The following is a 21,241-nucleotide window of genomic DNA, read 5'->3' on the forward strand; positions in this document are numbered from 1 at the left end:
TGGGCCCTTCAACATACCTCACTTCACTCTCACTACAACTGTCGTATAAAGGTCACGACTGTCACCTTCCAGCTGAGGAAACTGGGGCCTGGAGAGGTGAAATGACTTCCTTCAGCTCACACTGCTCAACAGCAGAGATTCCAACCTCATTCTGCCTGGCTCTCATCCTCCACCCTCCCTGGATGCATCTTTTCTCTGGGTTTCTGAGGTTACCTGAAGCTTTAGTAAAGGGACAAAATTCATTTGGTTTTGCCCTCCTGGAAGATTTTGAAATTTTGTGTCTTATATTAGGAAAACTCAAGCTTACGCTGCCCTTTGGTGACAGCGTTCACTCCTCATGGGGAAAGGCCTCCCTCATTGCCTGACATACCCTTCCAGCCCAGAGAAGAGCAGAAGAGGCAGGTGTAATGACCTTTGAGCTTTGTCAAAGGATCCAGCAGGGCGTGCTTATTTAATATTTGAAAGAACACATGCATGAATGAATGGTATTTTGCTTACATGCTCCCCACTTAGCACATAGCACACGTGCTAAGATGATCTCTTGTCTGTCTCTGCCTCCACTCTAAATTCCTTAAGGGCAGGGACTGTGTCTACTTCATCTCTGGATCCCAACAAGCAGCCCAAAGTCTGGCACAAAAGAGGGTCCCCGCAAATATTATAAATATTTATAAATTATTATAAATAAATATTATAAATAGGGGAAGACCTTGGAATTGATCTCTGGGCTTCAGTAAGACTCTTAAGTCCTGTGAATTTGGCACACCTCTAAACAGCAGTGGCACCAGCTAGTTTCAGTAAGTGGTTTTATTACTGGTTAGATTTTACAAATTCTGATATTTGAACAGACTTCCACCTTAAAATTCTAAAACAACAAAGCGACTGTTGGAGGGGGTTTGATTTTTTTCCTTTTTTTTTTTTTTTTCTTTTTTAGGACTATTCAAAGTAACAAACTTTTTTTTTTTTTTTTTTTTTTTTTTTTACATTTTTGCTCTGGTCATAAATATACAGAGAGAAAAAGAGGGAGAGAAAAATGAACAAGTCATCCAAAGTATGGAGATAAAACAGTATTCCTAAGGCACGTGGCAGTCTTTGAAAATACAGAAGCTCTAGCCAACTTAAATTATTTGTTGTTTTTCCTCGCTCAGTCCACAAAACTGTACAGTGACACAAATGTTGTGTTGCAGATAGATCTTCCAAGTAATTCCAGTCCACACCGCTGTGTCAGCAAGGGGCGTAGTTATTTTCTTCCTCATTTTCCAGGCGAGATCCTAAAACGTGGTTAGTTAGTTGCTCAAAGCCTCTATTTTAAAATACACTTGGAATTCAACTAAAGATAATTTCTTTTTTAAAGAAATTGTGGGGCGGGGGCGGGGGGCCGAGAATCATTAGAAAAGGTTGGTAAGAGTCGTTTGCGAGGGGCTGTGAGGCTCGTGGCCCTCCAGGTTGCCAGGCACAGAAGTTAAGACGGACGTCACAGTCGGCAGGGTGGGGCTAGTCAAGTCTGTGAGGGTGGTGGGCGTGCTGGAGGGGCTGAGCGAGGCGTTGGACAGCTCCGAGGCCGGTCCTGACGGCGTCCCCGTCTGCAGCGCCGCCTCCGTCGACTTGTCCACGCCAGTGTTTTCCTGCCGTAAAAGGTTGCGCCTGAACTTGGCCCGGGCGTTCTGAAACCAGACCTGCGTGGGGGAGAGGGAAGGGCTGGTCAGAGGAAGGCGGGCAGGACGAGGAGAAGAAGGGCAGAGCATGCCCCCGGACTGTTTAACTCAGAGATGCCAATCGGTGTTCTGCCGGAATGTGGGGGGGGCGTGTATTAAAAAGTTGGGCTGGCAATATTTTGTTTTGTATTTTTATTGTTAATACAATAAAAATGTCCTTTCCTCAAATTGCCTGTTACTGGGTTTCCCCTTCTGTTAGAAGGTTCTCAAATATTGTAGCCACTAGCCACATGTGGCCACCCAGCACTTGAAATGTGGCTAGCCCCAAGACGGCTGGTCTACAGGTGAGAACCACATCAGATTTGAAGGAAGTAGAATATCTCGATGGTAATTTTTATTTTGATTACATGTTGAAATGACAATATATTGGACATATTGAGCCAAACAGGATATGTCCTTAAAATTAATTTTACAGGTTTCTTTTTGCTTTTTTAATGTGGCTACTGGAAAGTTTTCAATGTAAAACTACATAGGTGGCTCACATAGCATTTCTATTCTGTTCTGGGAGATTCACACAAACCAAATCTCGATCATTTTTCACCATGGGTGAGAGGTTCGTTTTTTTGGCAGTCGCCTTTAAGTGGGCAAGAGATCCCACAAATTCTTGCGGGTACCATTTTTCAAGTTTTTCATGGCAAGTCTGGGAAATACCAGAACGATGTAAAGAACACACAGGCATCAGTCAATAAAGAGTTACTAAGAGGAAGAAAGAGACGCAGCTCCTAATCCCCACCGCTGTCTGCTGGAGAAGCCGCCAGCATCCTGGACCACTGGGTTTCAGGTCTCAGGGCGGAGTGGACGGAATGGGAAGAGCTGCCTGATGAAAGAGTCCCTCTCCCGACCTGCCATGTCCCGGTATCCTTTACGAGGGAGGTGGGGTGGGGGGCCCAGTTACTGAGCTCGGTGTGAAAAGAATGCCCAAGGGAGAGAATAAGGGTTTGCTTTCATTTTCCCTTGAGCACCGACACACGCACACATCCGCACCCACACCACTGCACACAAGCCTGTACACACGAAGCATCGATACTTATCTACACAGCACCCCCCAGCCAGTACGCCCACCCATCGAACTGCACAGAGAGATCCCGCTGTACCCCGAGGTCCTCAAAGTACTTTGGGAGAAGCCAAGAAAATCTGGGGGGAGGAGGGTTGGGGGCTGGGGCAGGAGGTTGTATCTCCCAGAGAAAAGAGCCCAAAGGGCAGGGCCCCTTCCCTTCCCTTTGCGTGAAGAAAACACTCGCCGGAAGCCTCCCGGTTAAACAGAGGGCCTTGGGGAACTGAACAGATTCTAGGGTGTCCAGCTGCATCTTTCCAGGTGCGCCTGCATCTCCTGTCTTCCCAGTGTCTCAGACAGGGATCGGAAGGGCCAGCCCTTGGCCCCACCCTCCCCTGGGGACCACCCCAGCTACAGGGGCCTGTGGCCTCAGACCCTCTTTTTGGTGGCCTGATACAACTTGGGCTCAATTAAAAAGCACAGCCTTTAGAATCCTGGAGTAAGGAGGGAGATGCAGACCCTGTGAAGTCGGGAAACAAAGCTCTCTCCCGCCGGATCTTTCCAGGAAGAAAGCACATTTTCCCTGGCCTTTGCCCAAAGCAAGCCCATCACCTCTTCTGGGGGCTTGCAAATAAGTACAGTGCTTCTAAGACCAGCCTCGATAGGCACTTCTTGTGATGGGGGCTCCTTCCCTGCCCGGCCTGCAGAAATCTACAGAGGTGGGACTCTGTGTCCGTCTGGCCCAGAGAATGACCGATGGAGAAAATGATGGCGAAAGCCCCCAGAGACCCTCAGAGAGAAGAGGCGACTTCCCCAAAGTAACACCGCAGATTGGGGATGAGGAAGCCTGGAGCTGTGACGCTCTTGCCACCGTCCTGTCCTGAGCATGTGTGGCCCTGTGAGCGTCCTGTGGGCCTGACTCTCCAAGTGGTAACAGGAGCGGGAAGCCCCGGGGGCAGGGCATCGCCCATCGGCCCGGGGCTCCAAGCCCTTGGGAAGGGCTGGAACAGTTAGTTGCTGGCTGTTTGCTATTTCTCTGGCGTTGCCCCTAACAGAGGTTTGTAAACAATGACACCATCTTCCACAACTGCCTTCTCTGCCTTACGAATCTGAGGCGCTGGGAATCTGGTGGATGAAAGTCAACAACTCATCTAAAAGCCAGCTGCTGCGGGGGTTTGTGTGGAGTTTGTTTCTCACCTTAAGCCAGGCATCACCAGAATTCTCCTGGGTATTTCAAAAAAAATCCCCTCCCAAGAGGTTGTTGGGACAGGGACCTTGGCTTGTCTAAGTCATCTTTATATCCCTGGGGATACGGCAGAGGGACTGGCAAAGATTAAGTATCAGTCACATGCACTGAGTTAATAGTAATACTAACAGATAACATTTACAGACCTCTTCATGCCGGGCACCCCGGCCACCCTCTAACATGCACGGTCACAGGTTATCTCCATGATAGGCCAAGTAGGGAGGTACTATCATTATCCCCACTTTATAGATTTAAAACCAGAGAGGCTTGGAGAGGCAAAGTCACTTGCCCAAGGTCACACAGAGGCCAAACTGAGATTAGGATCCAGGTTTATCTGCCATAAAAAGTCCATGCTTTCCCTACCACATGATCCAGAGTGAGTCAGTGAATGAATGAATGAATGAATGAATGAATGAGTGAATAAACACAGAAGCAACTTCGATGTAGTGGAAAGAGCACAGGCTGTAGCTTCCAGCTCTGGTTCTGCCACTGACCAATCAAGTGACCTCTGCTAGTCCCTTACCTCTGGGTCTGCCTCAGTTTCCCTACCTGTACAACAAGGGAGTTGGACCACACCATATGATCTCTATGGCCTCTTGGGGTGCTGACAGGCTGCGATTCTCTGGCAGCTGCAATGAGGAAGATGACCTGCTCTACCAGCCCATCTTCTTAAACTGACAGCCCTCTCTCTTCGTCTCCAGGGAGCGCCTCAGTTAGGTGCCCAGGGGATCCCCAGTAGGTCCTGGGTGGAGGAGGAAGCCCACATGGTTACATGGCTCCTCCTCAGACACCCCCTGGCCCTGAAGGCTGAGCTTTGCCTCGCAAATCCCCTTCCCAGGATTCTTTCATCAAGGAGACCAGGAGGGCCAGTGGGAAACCCACTCTGCCCCACAGATCCCCTCCAGGGCCACTAAGGAAACCAGCCAAAATACAAATGCTTCAAGACCAAAAATGTCCACTGGCAGTTTCTTTTTATGACATCAAAACCAATGGCTGCATCCAAAGCATCCGACCAGATGGGACAAGTGGAAGTCACGACACAGCCACTCCACGCAGTCGCAGAGGAAATGTCTTGTGACAAATGTTATGTGAGGAAAAAAAAGAATAACAAAATGACATCCTCTGGTATTACAACTTCATAAAGAAAATAATAACGACGAATATTATTCACTCAGAAGGCAACGTCTAAGCAAAGTTCTAAGGATTTTACACATATGAACTCCTGTTAAGTGTCTTACAAGGTCAGCACTGATATTATCATCAGGTGAGGAGACTGAGGCCCAGAGCCCAGCCAAAGATGCAGAGATGAGATGTGCATCCCAGCAAGCTGGGCCCACGCCCCTACCCACTACTTAACTTCCAAACTGTACACCTGGATTACAGGTTTCCTGTGTCTTCATATGGGTAACTTTCCCCCCTAGTTTTCTAACCTGCCTGTATGGTGGTTCTATTACTTTATAAACTTTAAAGAAAGTTTTCTTTAAAGAATAAAAAATACTGAGCAGTGGACTGGATATCAGGACCCCTTAGTTCCAGTTCCAGGGCTACAACTACTTTGCTCTGGGGCCTTGAACAAGTCACTCCACCTCTCTGGGCTTCGGTTTCCTCTCTTCTAAATGGAGAGATTTGGGCCAAATCACCTATGAAATTCCATCCAACTTCAACCATCCGTGACTAGGTCAAACACTCTGTACAGCCCTGTGCAAATGACATGCAGAACAATGCTCACTCTCCCCATTTTACAGGTGGGGAAGCTGAGGCTCAATGAACTGAAGTCCTAGTTTAAACCTCACCTCCTCAGGGAAGCCACTCCTGACCACCTCCCTCCCCAGGTCAGGTCCCCGTGTTTCTGTTCTCGTTGCACCCCTATATTTTTCTATCCTAGCACCTCTTCTATTTTATTTTTGTCAAGAGTTAAATAAGGGTTCTGTGGCCAAATACACCTGGGAAATGTTGGACTAAACACAGCTGAATCTCTTCAAGATTTCTCAGTGCCTGTATTAATGCCGGTGTGCTCTGATCTCTAAGAGAAGGATGCAGTCAATCTTTGGCATCTCCCAAACTTATTTGGCCCTGGAATCATTTAAAGGTATTTTTACTATGAAATATTTCAAATATACAGAAAAATACAGAGGTCAATCTTATCATCATTTTAATTATTTATACAATACCTTGCTGGACACTGTCTCCCCTGTGGACTGTACATTCCAGCCAGGCCTGTTCACTGCCAGGGTCACCACTGAATCCTCAGTACCTCATGCCCCGCCCAGAACATGGCAGGTCAGTGTATTTGTTGAAGTGAGTGAACGTAGGAAAGCTAGTGTCCTCAGTTCTTGAGTTCTCACATAGGTTAATGATGACTAATTGGTCATCTGAAGAATGCTTTTAAACTGCTGGTTGTTAACATGTATTTTCCTTCAAAGTCACACTGGGAACTCCTAAGGAGACGTTCACCCATCCAAATCCATCAGCTTACCAGCCCCTTCCCCAGCCTAGGGCACCTTAATATTCTGCCTTCCTAATCCTTCCCCAGGAAGCAAGAGAGGCAATGCAGAGGCGCATGGATGTGCTGAGCAATGCTCTCCAAGAACTGGTAACGCTTAATGTCTTAATGGACTTCGGTCCAAGGGGCCATTCTGTCTCCCGGTCACCTTGCCCACTGGTGACAAGTGAGTACTGTGATTGTCATGCTGCTGCTGCTGGTGACAATTTTGAGCACTTTTTACGCCCCTAGGGCTTTACAACAGAATTCCTGCTTTCCTACCAAGACACGGCATCTATGGCTCACTCCGCCCCCTGTCCCCCATCTGTCCTGCTGCCTTCGGCAGCTACACCCAAGGGGAGGGGCGCTGAGAACCACAATCCCTACACTGTGCCATGTTGGAAAGAGCTGTGGCGTCAGACCAATCTGGGCCTGACCCCTCCCATCGCTTGTTAGCTGTGAGACTCAGCGCGAGGGCTTTAGCCTCTCGGAACCTCAGTTTCCTCATCTGCAAAATGAAGATAATTAAAAGTTTTGAATGTGTGAAAAAGGGGATGGTAGACTGAACCTTACTAGGTAAATGTGTATGAAATTAATATGTATTGAGTCCCTCATATATACTTTATAAATTACACTTTATGTCATCTTAGTTACTCCTTGCAACCACCTAGTGAAGCACTGTTATCATCCTCATTTTAGAGCTGAAGCTCAGAGAGCTTAAGTCACTTGCTCATGACCGTTCAGAGAGTAAGTGGGAGGGCTGAGTCTGGACCTCGTATCAGCTCCAAATTCCAGCAGGGATACTGCATCCCGGGCCTGCCATGTTGATGCTTATGCATTACAGATTCAGTAACAGCCTAGAATCCCTAGACACACACACACACACACACACACCCTACATCATCCACTTCCGGGAACACAGCCTCAACCTCAACCTGCCCCGCCCTGCAGACTCTCTCCGCAGGGTCAAGGTGGACCACAACCTGCAGGGGGCACCCAAGGCCTAGCACAATTAAGCTTATGTAGCCAGTGATGAGAAGCCATTTCATGGGCACCTACTTTGTCTACTTTGTACCAGCAGGCACCATGCTGGAGCCTTCCCATTCATTGTCTCAATCCTCAGGAATCCTCAAGGTACAAACTATCATTAAATCCACTTCAAAGACAAGGAATTGGGCTCTGAGAGGAGAAGTTAAAGTGCCCAAATCACATTGTTGTTATGTCAGAAAGGACTTTAATCTATATGTTACCTTCCAAAGCCACACCACCAGCTGCCTCGCCCCAAACTGCCCCCATCCCATCTCCCCCAGCTGGCCCATAAGTAGTCAGAACACCTGGGAGACAGCCCCACCCTGCCAATGCCTGGCTCCTGTGTCCTCAAGTAAATCACTTCATCTCACTAGTTCTTAAGCTTCTCATCTGTAAAATGGGCAGGAAAATATTAAGGTAAGGAAGATGAGTGGCTGGAAAGACAATGCTTTGCAAACTGCTGCATAATCATGAGCTGCTGTGCTGTTAGGGAATACTAAGCATTTGTGCAGGAGATTGGGAGGTCTGGGAGGAGGGAGAACGGGGGTCTGATGTGTCCTGTGGGTATGACTGCCCTCACCCCAACAACGTACAGGCCATAAATGATACTCACACTCAGAGGCTGTCACTGCTGGGTTGGCTTAGAGGAGAAAGAGCAATGCCCACTGATCAGACATGCCTGGATTTGGATCCAGTTATGCTACTTACCAGCAAAGTGTGACTTGGGGCAAGCGGAAATCATTTGGGCCTCAATGTTCTCATCTGTACAGTGGAGGAGAAGGGATCATGATGCCTGATAGTGAGGACTCAATGAGCAAATGTACTTCATGAGTCTTTCAACACATAGTAGACACATAGTGGAGCACTCAAACATTTATTGATTAGTGCTTCTATCAGTGATTCTCTCTCTCAACTAGTCCCATGCCCTGCCTTTTCTGAGTCCCCATGGTGGAGAGGGCATGCAGGTGTGAACAGCCCTGGCTCAGGATTCTAGGGGAGGAAAGGCAAGTCTAGACCCAGGTCACACAGATGAACCCTTCCTCACACACAGGGTAGGTAGTTGGTCTCTCACCGGGTCTCCCATAGAAACTCCCTCCCGACTGATCACACTATGGGGAAACTGATTGTGGGTCTGTCTCGACACCTAATAGGCGAATTTCTTCAGGGCCAGGACTGAAGGTTCATTCACCTCTGTGTCCCCAGGGCCTGGTGCCAATAGCTATTTGGTCAGATGAAAGAATGAGAGATAACTATGCTGGAAATCCAATGTGTTCCTAAATCAAGCTTCCGGCCTTACCAAGGCCAGCAGAGATCGGCTCCCCACTCCAGATTCAGACCCAACCATGGACATTTACTCTTTATTTCACTTAATCTGGATAATTGGCGAGGTATGTGCCCTAATGGTGCCCATTTTACAGATGAGAAAGCTATGGCTCAGAGAGGGTAACTAATTTGTGCAAGACTCACTGCCGGTGAGTAGACGGGCAGAACGGAACCCAGCTCTGCCTGACTTCAAGCCCCTGTTCCTGCCCCTGCCTGCTCTTAGGGCTTTTTTCACGGATCCCTCTCCCCCAGCCAACTCACCATAAGGGCATCTAGAGAGAGGAAGGACTAGTAACCAGAGAAAAGGCGGCAACCACAGATCCTCCGTCCAAATTCGCCCAGGGCTGAGGAACAGAGGGGGCGCCAAGGAGAGTCGCCCGACCTAATCCCCAAAAAGAAAAGTCGGAGGAAAACGGACCAGCGGGATCTGAGACCCCAACGGGCTGCCTCTTTTCGAGCCCTGGTCAGAGGGACCTTGGGCAAAACGGATCCCAAAAGGAGGGGCGGGGCCCGCGCGGAGCTCCAGGACGGGGGGCGGGCCCAGAAAGGCGCATCGGTGTCTCATTGGCGGGCCCTCAGCTCCCTCCACTACGTCACTGAACCCGCGCCAGACCAAGCTGCGCCAGCCCCGTCGCGGTGCGCCTGCCTGGGGGCCCGGACTCCAGGCTTCCCGGAGATCTGCGGGCCCTCGCCCGCATCACAGTCCCATCCCACCACCGCTGTCACCTCCAAAATGCTTTCTTAAAAGTTCTAACAGACTCGCAAGAAAACTTAGGGTGGCTTCACAGCCTTCGGTGTCGTCACCATCACCCTCACCCACTCGGTGTCGCCACCCACCCCCGGGCCCTCAGTCCTCAAAGACTTGGGGCTAGGGGGTCGGTCGGACTGGCCTGCACTCAAATCCCAGCACCACTCCTCCTGCTGTGGGACCATAGTCAACTCACTTCATCTCTCGATTTTCTTACCCAAAAATGTGCATTGTTATCCCTACAGTCCCTACAGTCACACGTTCTGAGGAATAAATCGGTTAAACTAGCTATAAAGGGAGATATTCTCCCACCTTATCATTGTACAGACGGGGAATCTGAAGTCCAGCCACCAGAATAATTGTTTATACTAGTTAATATCAGTTAACTGATTAATCTAGTTAATGTTATGCTAGCTACCATCCACTGAGCGGTTGTCAGCTACTGTGATGGGCACTTACATTATCTCAATTGCTCCTCCAATAAGCCTTCAGTGTAATTTCTTGTGCCCATTTCACATATAAGGAAACTGAGGCTCAGAGGAGTTAGGTGACTTGCCCAGGACCATGAAACGAGTAAGAGGAGGAGCTGAAGATTTAAAAAGTGGTGACCCAAGGCTCTGCCACACGTTTGGGTCATACAGGCAGCTGCGATGCCTGTATCCCCAAATGGGGTTCTTAACATTTTGCGGGTGGTGGACAGACCCTTAGGGAATCTGGTGAAAGCTCTGGATCCTCTCTATCAAGAAAGCACCCTCACATACAAGTGCAATGCTGCTCGTTTTCAGAGGCACCCATCTACTTCCACCCAGGGGATCTGCCGTAATCCCTCTCCCTTACAAACCTTGCTTCTGGGAGAGTCTGAGAAGCAACAAAGAAACAGAAGGTAAATCTAGAGAGAGACAGGAAAAAAGAGTGAGAGAGAGAGAGAGAGAGAGAGAAACTAGAGAGAGCAAGTGAGGAGCAAGAAGCAGAAGGAGCAAACGGCTAACAGCAGGGGCCTTGGATGGGCATCCCGGTTTAAGGGGCCAAGGTTGCCAGTGGGGGGTGGGGGGAAGCTCTGGTCTAACTGAAATGCTTGAACCTTTTACAACATGAACATATTTGAGTGTCACTTGGGTAATAAATAGCAACTAAGAATTGCTTACAAGAAAGAAAAGAGACTGAGTGTGTAGACAAAGAGGACAGAGGGACACACAGACACAAAACAGAAACCCTGAGGGACAAAACTTGAAGGAGAGAAGACAAAGTTAGAATGGAAAAAAAAAAAAGATTGAAATACAGCTAGAGATAGACTGAAGAGATGGAGAAAGACAACAGAGAAAGATAAAGAGATAGGCGGACGTAGAGCAGAAGGTCCTTCCAAGGCCCACGGCCATTGTGGGATTCCACCCCAGGTCCTGACGCCACAGATGCCCCCACCCCTAGCCCCGGCCCGGCTGACCTGGAGGACCCGCTTGGTGAGGCCCGTCTTTTGCGCGAGCTGCTTCAAGTCCTTGGCGTCGGGGTTGTGGTTAATGGCAAAGTAAGACTTCATGGTCCGAAGCTGGTGGTGCTTGAAGGAGGTGCGCATGCGCTTCGTCTTCTGGCTGCTCGGGTACGGCTGGTCGCGGTCCAGGTGCTCCGCATCGTTCTCGTTGCAGCTCAGGGCTGGGGAGGGAACGCAGAGGCAGCAGGTGAACCTCCTGGCCCGGACCCCCACAACACTGCCAAGTCCACACCCACCCCACGCTTCGCCAAATGTTTCTAGCCTCAGGACCACACGGCGGGTGCCGCACCCCGCTGAGATGGAGATATTATCCCATTTTATAGATTTATAGGGGAGTTTGAGGTTGAGAGAGCCATCTGCCCAGGGTCACTCAGCTAGGAAATGCTGGATTCAAACCCAGCTCTAGGAGAATCCAAAAACCATTCTGAGCCATCATGTTACAATAATAATAGTAATAATAACAACAACAGCTACAACTTGTCAATGACATTCACCTCCACAAGATGTGCTAAAGGGCTTTACATGCACATTTTCATCCTCAAAACAACCCTCTGAGCCAAGCATTATTTCCCCCTTTTTACAGATATTGAAACTGAGGCTCCGAAAGGGAAGTCACTTGACTGCAGGCGAAGGCCCATGATCTTCCCGTTTCTCCCTGCACTCCCTAAGGAGGAATGCAGTCTCCGGTCTCCCCTGCCCCTTCCCCCCACACAGTGTCTGGGGCAGGCACCTGCAAGTCACAGACTTCAACTCACTTTCCATACTCTCCACTCACTCTCATTTCTCCCTCATCAGTTCCTGCAACCAAAGGTACTGCACGATCCCTTAGCCCCGGGCCGCAGGCACTGGGTCGAAGGTTGGAAACTGTATTTTGTAGCTTAATCCTCACCACTGTCCTATGAGGCAGTTGTTTCCCAGTTTGACAAATGAGGTGAATGAGGCAGGGAGGTTAAGCGATCTTTGGAAATCTCATGGAGTGGCAGAGTTCTAACCAAAAGGGAAGGAAGCTGGAGGAAGAAATTAACATGTATGCCACACCCTGGGCATGCCTTTGGCTCTACGTACATGGGGGGAGGGGGCTTCACTACTGCTCCAAGAGGTGGCTACTGCTATTCACCCCATTTTAGAGATGAGGAAACTAATGCTAAGGGAAATAAAGCCACACCATTGGTTATGGCTGAACCTAGATTCAACACTGCAGTGCTTGCCTCCTTGTTGTTTCTTTCCCCTACACCACAAAGGCAGGCAAAGATGAAGCATGACTCTTTGGGGAGCCCGTCCCCATCCAGAAGGGGCCCAGCTGGGCCTGCCAATGCCTGGAAGGTACTGGGGTGGGGGACAGGGATGGAAAACTTGGGCCTCAGAAAGTTGCTTAGCAACCTGGTGGCTGATGGGGACACGCAGGACCCCTCTCCAAGATCCCCTCAATACATCCTCAGCCATCCCACACATAAGGTCTTACTTTGGGGAATGCCTCATAGGAGATTAATTCATTCCTCCTAAAGTGGGCAACTGGGAATATATCTCCTGTCTCATCACATGCCCATAATAGAGCTGCAGATTTAGCAAATAAAAATACAGATTGTCCAGTTAAATTTGAATTTCAGATAAACAATAAAATATTTTTTAGTATGATGTCTCAAATATTGCATGGGACATACCTATACTGAAAACTGAGTTGTTGTTTGCCTAAAATTCAAATATTGCATGGTATACACTCATACTAAAAAATTATTCATTGTTTATTTAAAATTCGAATGTTGTATGGGATACACTTACACTAAAAAAATTCACTTGTCGTTTGCCCAAAATTCAAATTTAACTGGGAGTCCTGCATTTTATCTGGCAATAACTACCTCAGAAGTACTCCTGCTCTCCCGGTGACCTGCTCCTCCCCTGTCCAAGTGAGGCGTGGTCCCTTGCAGAAAAAATTCACAAGATGCTGGTCTTGTCCCTAACCTAGGAGTTGTCAGCAAGTGGCTACACCTCCGAAGGGTTCCTCCCATAGGCACCCAGGCACCCAAGTCCTCCAGCCGGGCTACTCCCACTGAGAGTGCTCAGAGTGAAGAACGGGGATCCAGCAATTTCAAGGGGATCACAGAATGACTCCAAATGGGATCCATGGAAACTGCCCTGCCCCCGCTGTGGGGAGCAACCCTCTTCTTGCCCCTAGTCCCCAGCTCCACAGGAGGCGGGGGCAGGCCTCCCCACAGGGGATCTCTGGGCCCATTCCTCCGCCCAGCCCCTGCCTGGGCCTTGCTGCTGTTAATGAGCTCCATGGGGACCCTGGCGCCCCACGAACCCAAGGGACGTGCCCTGAGTGAGGCCTAGATGGGGGGAGGTGGTTGGGGGAGGGAGAAAGAAAGGGCAGAGAAAGGAAAGAAAGGGACAGATGTAGAAAGACAGAGAGAATGGAGAGAAAAGGAGAGATGGTAGGGAGGGAAAATGGACAGAGCCAGGAAAAAAAAGAAAAGAGGCAGAGGAAAAGAAAGCGGTGGATACGGAGAGAACCAGAGAGAGACAGCTACAAAGACAGAAAGAAACCAGGAGAGACACAGAGAGAGCCTGAGGGGACAGCAAGGCCCGGAAAGAGTAGGGATGTTGTGTGGTGGAGGGTCCAGGCCAAGGAACTGCATCTCAGGTCTCAGGGAGACTGGGTGTCTGCGGGGTGGCTTTTTCGAAGCTGTTACAGGCTGGGGAGTGGTGAAAAGGAGAGGAGGGCAGAAAAGGAGTCGGCCCAAGGCAGGGAGGCCGAGGCCGGCCAGTGGCTGGGGCAGGGGGCTGCGCTGGGGGCAAAGAGGCTGTTGAGCCCAGACTTGGTCGGCGCCCCAGGCCCTGCACTCTCGCCCCCAGCTCCCCAGACGGATCGCAGTTCCCCAGGATCGGGTCCGGGGAGGAGTAAGGGGATGAGGGGAGGGGGAGGACCAAGCTTTCTCTCTCCTTTTTTTTTTTTTTTTCCTCTCAATTAGGCCGATTCAATGGAGCTAAAGAGCTCGTAAAATCATGAATAATTTACTCGTGATCTGTTATTAACCCATCGGGTTTCGAGCTCTTGTCGCTGGGACTGAACCTGTAATCAAATCTGACTTCGCCTCATTTTACTAAAGACTAGATTGTAGGTTCAATTGTCTAAATAATGGATTGGAATCAAATCAGTAATTACGCCGCCAGGCACACACACACACAGAAAGGTGGGGCTGGGGGAGGCCCGGGCATCCGGCCGGTCCGCGCGGGACTCCCGTGGCCGCGGCGCGCAAACCCGGACGCAAAGCGTGCGGCCCGGGCCCCTCACGGGCTCCGGCAGCCTTGTCCGCGACCCCGGCCGGCGAGCAGCCACGCTCTGGGGTGGGGTAGGTTTCAGTTCCGCCTCTGGGACCTGGGCTACGCTCTCGGACCAGAGGGGCAGCCAGAGGAGGACCGCCGCGGCCATCGCCCCGGAAGGACTTTCCGACCCTGCGGCCCCGCCGCTCTGACTGCCCTTCCCTAAGCGAAGGGCCGGGCGCACCGACGGCGCCCCCTCGCCACTCTGCCCGAGCTCACCGCGCTGTAGTGAGGTGCCGCCGCTCCTCCACCGGACTGTCCCCCACAGCGATGGGCTTTGCAGGGGGTCCGTGTGGCTGGGCCCCTGGGTGCGGGACACTCACACAAACAAGCTCGAGTCCTCACAGTCAGAATCACGCACACACGCACACACACACTTGCCCGGACACACCTCCGAAATCTCACCCTCCACGGGGCCCTCTTTCCAGCCCCAGCGGCCCCGCGGCCCACACTGCGGCCATTTCTCTCCTGCCAGCGCCGGGAGGGGAGGGCGGGGGCCAGCAGCCAGACCGGGGGAGGCCTGGCCGGGCGGGAGCGGCCAGGGAGGCTCCCCCTTTTCCCAACCTAGTCCCGGGAGCCCCGAGTAAGCGAGCCGCAAAGCCACCGGCGGCACGCAGTGCGCGGTTAAGCCCGGGCCAAGGCCAGAGACGTGAGCGTCGGGAGAGAAAGAGACAGGAACAGAGAAACGGGAGACGCACGCAGAGAGAGAAAGTGGCGCCTAGAGAGCCGAAAGGGAAAAAAAGGAAGAAGGACCAAAGAGAAAATGACGAGATGGCATGCGTGGGGAAGTCTCGTAGAGGTGCCAGCTCCTCTGAAACTCAGCCTCCAGCCACATCTTGCTCGGTGCGGCGCGGCCTCGCCAGGGAAGGCGGCGGAGCAGCAAAAAGCACAAATACACCTCGGTACCTCCTACCTTTCAGTTGCAAACCCGGTTGCGAACCTGTCTGCCCGGGACCCGCTCCCAACCACCACGCGCCCTGTGGCCCAGCCTGCCTGCTGCTTCCTACTGGAGGCCGACCCCACTTGATAAACAGACCGGCTTTGTTTGGGGGGACCTGATCGGGACTCAGTGTGGTCTATTCAGGGTGGTGGGTGACGAGGGATGGAAGTTTTGGAGAGCCGCATCTCTGGTAGAGCCTTCAACAAATATTAAATCCGCCTCGCAGACCTGGCCGCAGCCCCCTCACCATTTACCAGACTGGGGGCTGTATTTTCCTCCCAGCTCCGCACACCAAGACACACATGCCCCACGATCACCCAACAAGCAACTTCGTTGGAGCGAACAGGGGATCCCCACCCGCCTCCCATCCCACCCCCCGCCCCCTGCCCCGAGCCAGCTCAGATTTTTAAAGATCGAAATAATCCTGACTTCTTCCCCACCACAGCCCTCTCCGCACAGTTCAGGGGTTTTGTTTTGTTTTGTTTCCACTTGTGCATTAGACTAAGGGGAAAAGGAGGAAGAAAACAAAGTCTCCGAATCCAATTCTGTCGCAGACGAAATAAAGAAAGTAATTGCAAATAAACTCTATCAAGTTCAGAAGCCCAGGGAGTCATAAACCTTTCCCGGCCGTGCAGACTTCGGGCAGATGTTAATGGTTCAATTTGCCGGGCCTCAGAACCCCCGCAGCTGTCCTGAGAGCGGAGGGACGCGGGAGGGGGCAGAGCCTCTCCCGGAACAACCCGGGGTTCAAAGATGCCGGAAATGCGAAACAAGCCCTCCACCCTACCCCGGCGCAAGGCCAGGCCTAATGGGTCCCAAGCCGGGGCGCCGGCTTCAGAGGGTCGCGGCTCTCATCCCAGCGCCCCGCTGTCACCCGGAACTCGGAGGAAGAACCCCGGGGGGAAACCAAGACCTGGCGGAGCAGGAGGATCGGGTGGGACACTACGACCCGCTTTTTCTCAAAGGCTTCTGGGCCCAAGTTTCCCGAGCCGGCCGCACTCAGGACACTTCGCATGACCCCGGCCGCAGGCCAGGCCAGGCCAAGCTCGGTGCCCGAGGCCACAGCCAGTCCTTTCTCTTGGGACCCCCGCCGCTCTGCTTCGCTCATCCATCGCCCCAGATCCTCTCCCTCAGCCACGCCAACCTAGAGCCTGTTTGGTGTCGGCTCTGCCTTGTTTTCTCTATCCTTGCACTTTCTGCACAGCAAAGTGGGTAAAAGGCCCAAACCAAAAAGCTGCTTCTAAAAAATTTCTCAGCGACGTGGTCCTGCACCCAGAGCATCAAGACCATTAATGCACCCTCTCCTCCCGCTCCAGCCGAGGGCGCAAGGGCTCGTGCCCAGGCAGCTAATGTCCCTTCTGCCAGGTCGTCCGGTGGGCCTGGGGAAGCTAAAGGCTGGAGTACCCAGAGTGCTATAAGTACACATGTATAAGACACTGAAATTCACTCGGCTCTTGGCCACTGACGCAGTGCACTTTCCCTCAACCAGTCGGGGCGCTCGGGGCGCCTCGCACTCACCAGCGTTGTAGGCCGCCAGGTCCGCCCCGGGCCCGGGGCTCTTGCGCTTCCTTGGCCTTCCCTTCTGCACCGTGCCCACGCCATTGTAGTAGGGAAGACCCAGAGGGTTGGCCCCGGCTGCACCCAACCCCGCGCTCTTGGCCGCGGCAGCTGCCGCCGCTGCGGCTGCCACATCCGCGTGGTTGAAGTGCGCGGTGTACTCGCCCTGCAGCAGCGCCTCGAAGTGCAAGCGGCAGTAGACCAGGCTGTCCTTCATGCCGAAGTGGTCTCCCGTGGTCAGCATCTTGTTACACGTAGTGCACGTGAAGCAGTTGAGGTGATAAACCAAGTCCCGAGCTCGCATCACCATCTCCGAGGCCGAGATGCCTAGGTGGCAGCGGGCGCAGCGCTGCACAGAGAACCGCCTGTAGGGACCATCGAGGGAGGGACTGTGGGGACACACGGTTGGGTACCCCCCCCATATCCCTCCTCCAAGTGCCACTGCTGCCACTGGCGGAACTCCACTCCTCAAGACTGGCAACCAGGTCTTAACTTGGAGGATGGGGGGAAGATGGAACTAGATTTTGGCCCAGGTCTGGTCCTACCCTGAAATATAGTTTCCCTTAACCATTTTCATGCCTACAAAGACTTTACCCAGAGTCTGAGCAAGCCCTAGGAAAGCCTTTGCTCGGGAGTAAGGGGAACTTCCCAGTTACCCCTTCCTCAACCTCTAATCCTGCCCTCCACAGCAGTGCCTGGGCATCCTACAGACGTTTGTAATTTGTAAGAAACAGAGATGGGGAGAGAGAGACAGACAGACAGACAGACAGAGAGAAAGGGAAAGGAAGAAAGAAAGAAAGAGGGAGAGAGAATAAGCAGACCTAACCCTAAATCCAGAGAGGAGAACCAAGGAACCTGGAGTCTGTTAGTGATTCCCGTTCTTCAGTCCTGGCCAGCTTTCACTCCCATCTCCAGGAAAGACCCGGAAATGCACCCAATCCAATCCCCCAGCTCTCCCTCCAACTTGGTTCCACACCAGCCTAGACTGCCTGGGTTTGGGGCGGGGGGGGGGGTGCCTGTTTCTGTTCCCTCTAGTTGACCCAAGAAACTTCAAAGGGAGAGGGTGCAAGGACCCCCAACCTGAGCTTATTTTTGGTCTAAGCTAAGAAGAGGACACTTTCTGCTTTTCTCTGGATCCCTACACTTCGCAGATCTTTCCAAGATTTCCCTCAAATTGCTGTTTAAAAAGGATGTCATCCAATTTGTACTGGCTTGGAGAAGGGAGGACCTAGGTAGGGAACCCTCCCTTGGGACTGGAGGGAAGGCAACCGGAGAAGATTGCATCTGAGATGAGGGGTCCTGGGTGCCCAGGGAAGTGGGTCCCAAGGTGGGGGCTACCTGTAGTAGTCTTCCTTGCAGTAGATGCTTCCATCTTTGCTGAAACACGTGAGCTCCGACTCCAGGTTGAGCTTGCACTCGCAGCACTTGAGGCAGCGCATGTGCCACTGTTTGTCCACCGCCAGCAGGTAGTAGCGGTCGGAGATCTTGCCCCCGCAGCCGGCGCAGAGCGCAGCGCGGTCACTGCTGATGGACGGCATGGTCTGCGGAGGGAGGGAGGCACGAGTCCGCAGCGCCTGCGTCAGCCTGCGACCCCGCCGCCACGCCACGGGGAACCGGGCACCCGCAGCTCCCTCCGAGGCTCCAGCTAGCCCTAAACATGGGGGTGGGGGGGGCGGGGGTGCCTGCCAGGGTGTGCGGTGCTCTTCCTGCACCCCAAAAGACCCACATCCAGGGGGTTCAGGACCCAGGCCCGCCCATGCAGCCCAAGCCGGCCACAGGCCAAGGACCGGCTGCCGGCCTGGACAGATCTTCCTCCTTGCTTCTCCCCCTTCCTGTCCCCTCTGCTCTTTTCCCAGAAAGGCTCATGCTGTGTTTGGGGACTGGGGGCAGCAGTGGCTACTTCAGCCAAGCCCTCCAAAAGCTTCCCCCAAACTGTTTCTTAAAGGAGCCACTCTGCTGGGTCCCAGGAAAAGGGGTAAGATGACCATTAAAAGTCACCCTCCACACAGACTCCTCTCCAGAGACTCGGTGGAGTTCCTGGCCCCTAATCCCAGTGATCTCTGGATCCTTAAGCCGAAGGTTCAGGCCAGGGCAAATCGCGGGGCAACCTCTGCCCCTCCACCACCTCTGCCACATTGTCTGGGGCCCTCTTGGGTCCTGGGAGATGGTGAGTGGGGTGCATGGGCACCCTCAAAGTCTCTGAGTGCAGGATAGGCCCAATCCAAATCCTCTCCTAACCAAACTGACAGGCTGAGAGGGTTTAACTGGGGAAGAAGAGCTCAGAAGCAGAGGCACTGGGGCTGCTGCTCTTGCTTTCCAAGCAGAGAAGCTTCGCTCATGCTCCCCACCTCGTTGGCCTCTAAAGGTCACTTCTGGGCCCGGCTTGGGCAGCGTCTGCTCATCAGGCCCCCAGGGAGGTCTGAGGCAAGGCACTGGCTATTTGGGGCTGGGCTGGTGGAGCCAGGTATGGAGATCCGAATGGACTCTCCTTCCACAAGAACCAGGCCAGAGCCTGAACTCCCGGCCCTAGCCGAGCCAAGTCGGGCCAGCCAGGAGGCCCAAGATGCGAGCAACGAAAAGCGCTAGTCTAGAAGACTTCGACCCCTGAAATTGCGCTGGGACGGGAACCCCGATTGCCAGGAGGCGGGGAGAGGCCCAAGTCGGCTGGAGCCCCAGTGCTGCCGATTTGTTCGCCTTCCCCGCGCCGCAGGCGGCGCCGCCAGCAGCCAGAGCCGAGTGGTGGAGGAGAGCGCAGGGCTGGCGACCAAAGAGCCCGTTGAAGTGAGAAGAGAGCCATCGGGCCGCGGGTAGGACTTCGCTCCCACTTAGGGAGAAATGCTCTCTTCCACCCTCAGCGTCTGAAATTTCGATTTCAACCTTGTTTCCCTCCTCCGCCAGCAGCCGGGTTTCCCCTGAGCCGGGAGCTACGGGCCTTGCATCCTGTCCGCGGAGCCCCAGCGTCCAGTCCCGTGCGGCACGAAGGACGCTCCCCAAATTGCCCCCAAACTTAGGAGAGCAGAGGAGCAGACCGAGCCGGTCCCGTCCCAGCTTTTGGCCCCGACCCCGCAGCTGTGCGCCTACCGTCTCCGTGTCGCCGCGGTCGATGGCGGAGCTGATGGCGGGAGCCTCGCTCTTGGCCCTGCGGTCCATCTCGTCGATGACCCCGTGCACCTCGGGGCCCGACAGACTGTGGAACAGCATCGCGGCGGGACCGGCGGGGCCGGGGGCGCGGCTCCTCCGCGGGAGGGCTTGCCCCCCGCCTCAGCTGCCTGGCGCTCCCCGCGCTAACGGGCCCGGTGCATAGCCACCGCGGCCCCGGCCCCGCCCGAGCTCGGCTGTGCCCCCAGGCCGGGCTCCGGGCCCCGGGCGCCCGCGGCCCAGGACGCCTCCCGCCGAGGCGCGGGGGCAGCTACATCGCGGGGCGCCTGGGCGGCGGCGCCAAAGCCAGGGTCACAAGGGCACGGGGCGGGTGGGGGGGTGGGTGCGGGATGGGGCGAGAGACCAGGGCAGAGGTCAGCGCCCGCCGCGGGCGCTTTCACGCCGCGGGCGCTTTCACGCCGCGGGCATCGCCCGCCCGTCTTCGGCGCCCCCGGCGCAAAGCAGGAGCGCAAACTCTGCCCGAGGCTGCGACGGCTGCGGTCGGGGCTCAGACGGGAGCGACTAGGTGTCCGCGGCCGCCCAGCTGCCTGGACCTCTCCCCTCCCCGGGATGTGCCCCCAGCCCAAGGCAACCCGCCTAGGCGCTGGGTCGGCTACTGAAGTAGGGGTTTCTCGGAAGCCGGCGAGCGGAGCAGAGACACCGGGAGAATTGAAGAAGAGGAGGAGGAAGAGGAGGAGGAGGAGGAGGAGGTGGAGGTGGAGGAGGAGGAGGAGGAGGAGGAGGAGGAGGAGGAGGAGGAGGTGGAGGAGGAGAAAAAAGGAGGAGGAGCAGAGTGGGAGGAGGAGCCGCCGGCCGCGGGCCCAGCCGCGCGCAATGCTCTCCAAGAGCGCGCCGAGCCCAGCCCCGGCTCTGCAGTCCGCGCCAGCCAAGCGTCCGCGCCTTTTCTACAGCCGCGCCTGACATCACGTCCTGCCGCCGCGCCATTGGCCGCCCGGCACCCCGGGCCCTGGCAGCGCGTGCTCCGGGAAGGCGGGAGACCCGAGAGGGAGGGGAGCAGCAAGAGGAGGAGAGGAGCGACGAGATGGTGGGAGCTGGTGGGCGAGGCTGGAGGGCGGGGGCGGGAGGGAGGAGGGAGAGCGCGGGGTTTAGAGTTTTAAGCTACAAACAGTTTCCTGCGATTGCTTCGGGAAGGAAATTTAAACCCTCTTTCCCCGCCGTCTCCATCCTACGAAGGCGCAGCCGCCAGAGGATGCTTGAGGAGGTCTCACTCTGGTCTCCCCTCGGCCCGGAGCCGCCCCTCGGGC

At 53.9% G+C, this 21,241-nt stretch overlaps 1 protein-coding gene across 2 annotated transcripts; it reads right to left on the reverse strand.

Annotated features, from left to right (window-relative positions):
- Positions 1-584: 584 nt before the first annotated feature.
- LHX2 (LIM homeobox 2) lies at positions 585-20,039 on the reverse strand (the record flags this gene model as incomplete). Of its 2 annotated transcripts, none has more annotated exons than XM_079706095.1 (5): positions 585-1,673; positions 10,976-11,181; positions 16,800-17,203; positions 18,177-18,379; positions 19,920-20,039. In XM_079706095.1, the coding sequence occupies 5 exons, from the start codon at positions 20,037-20,039 to the stop codon at positions 1,386-1,388; spliced, it is 1,221 nt and encodes a 406-aa protein (XP_079562221.1). In that variant the 3' UTR covers positions 585-1,385. The 2 variants fall into 2 exon arrangements, with proteins under 2 accessions (XP_079562221.1, XP_079562220.1); XM_079706094.1 differs by having other exon boundaries at positions 16,800-17,227.
- Between the last annotated feature and the right edge of the window lie 1,202 nt (positions 20,040-21,241).

The sequence above is a fragment of the Hyperoodon ampullatus genome (genome assembly GCF_949752795.1).
Source record: "Hyperoodon ampullatus genome assembly, chromosome: 6".
Classification (NCBI taxonomy): domain Eukaryota; kingdom Metazoa; phylum Chordata; class Mammalia; order Artiodactyla; family Ziphiidae; genus Hyperoodon; species Hyperoodon ampullatus.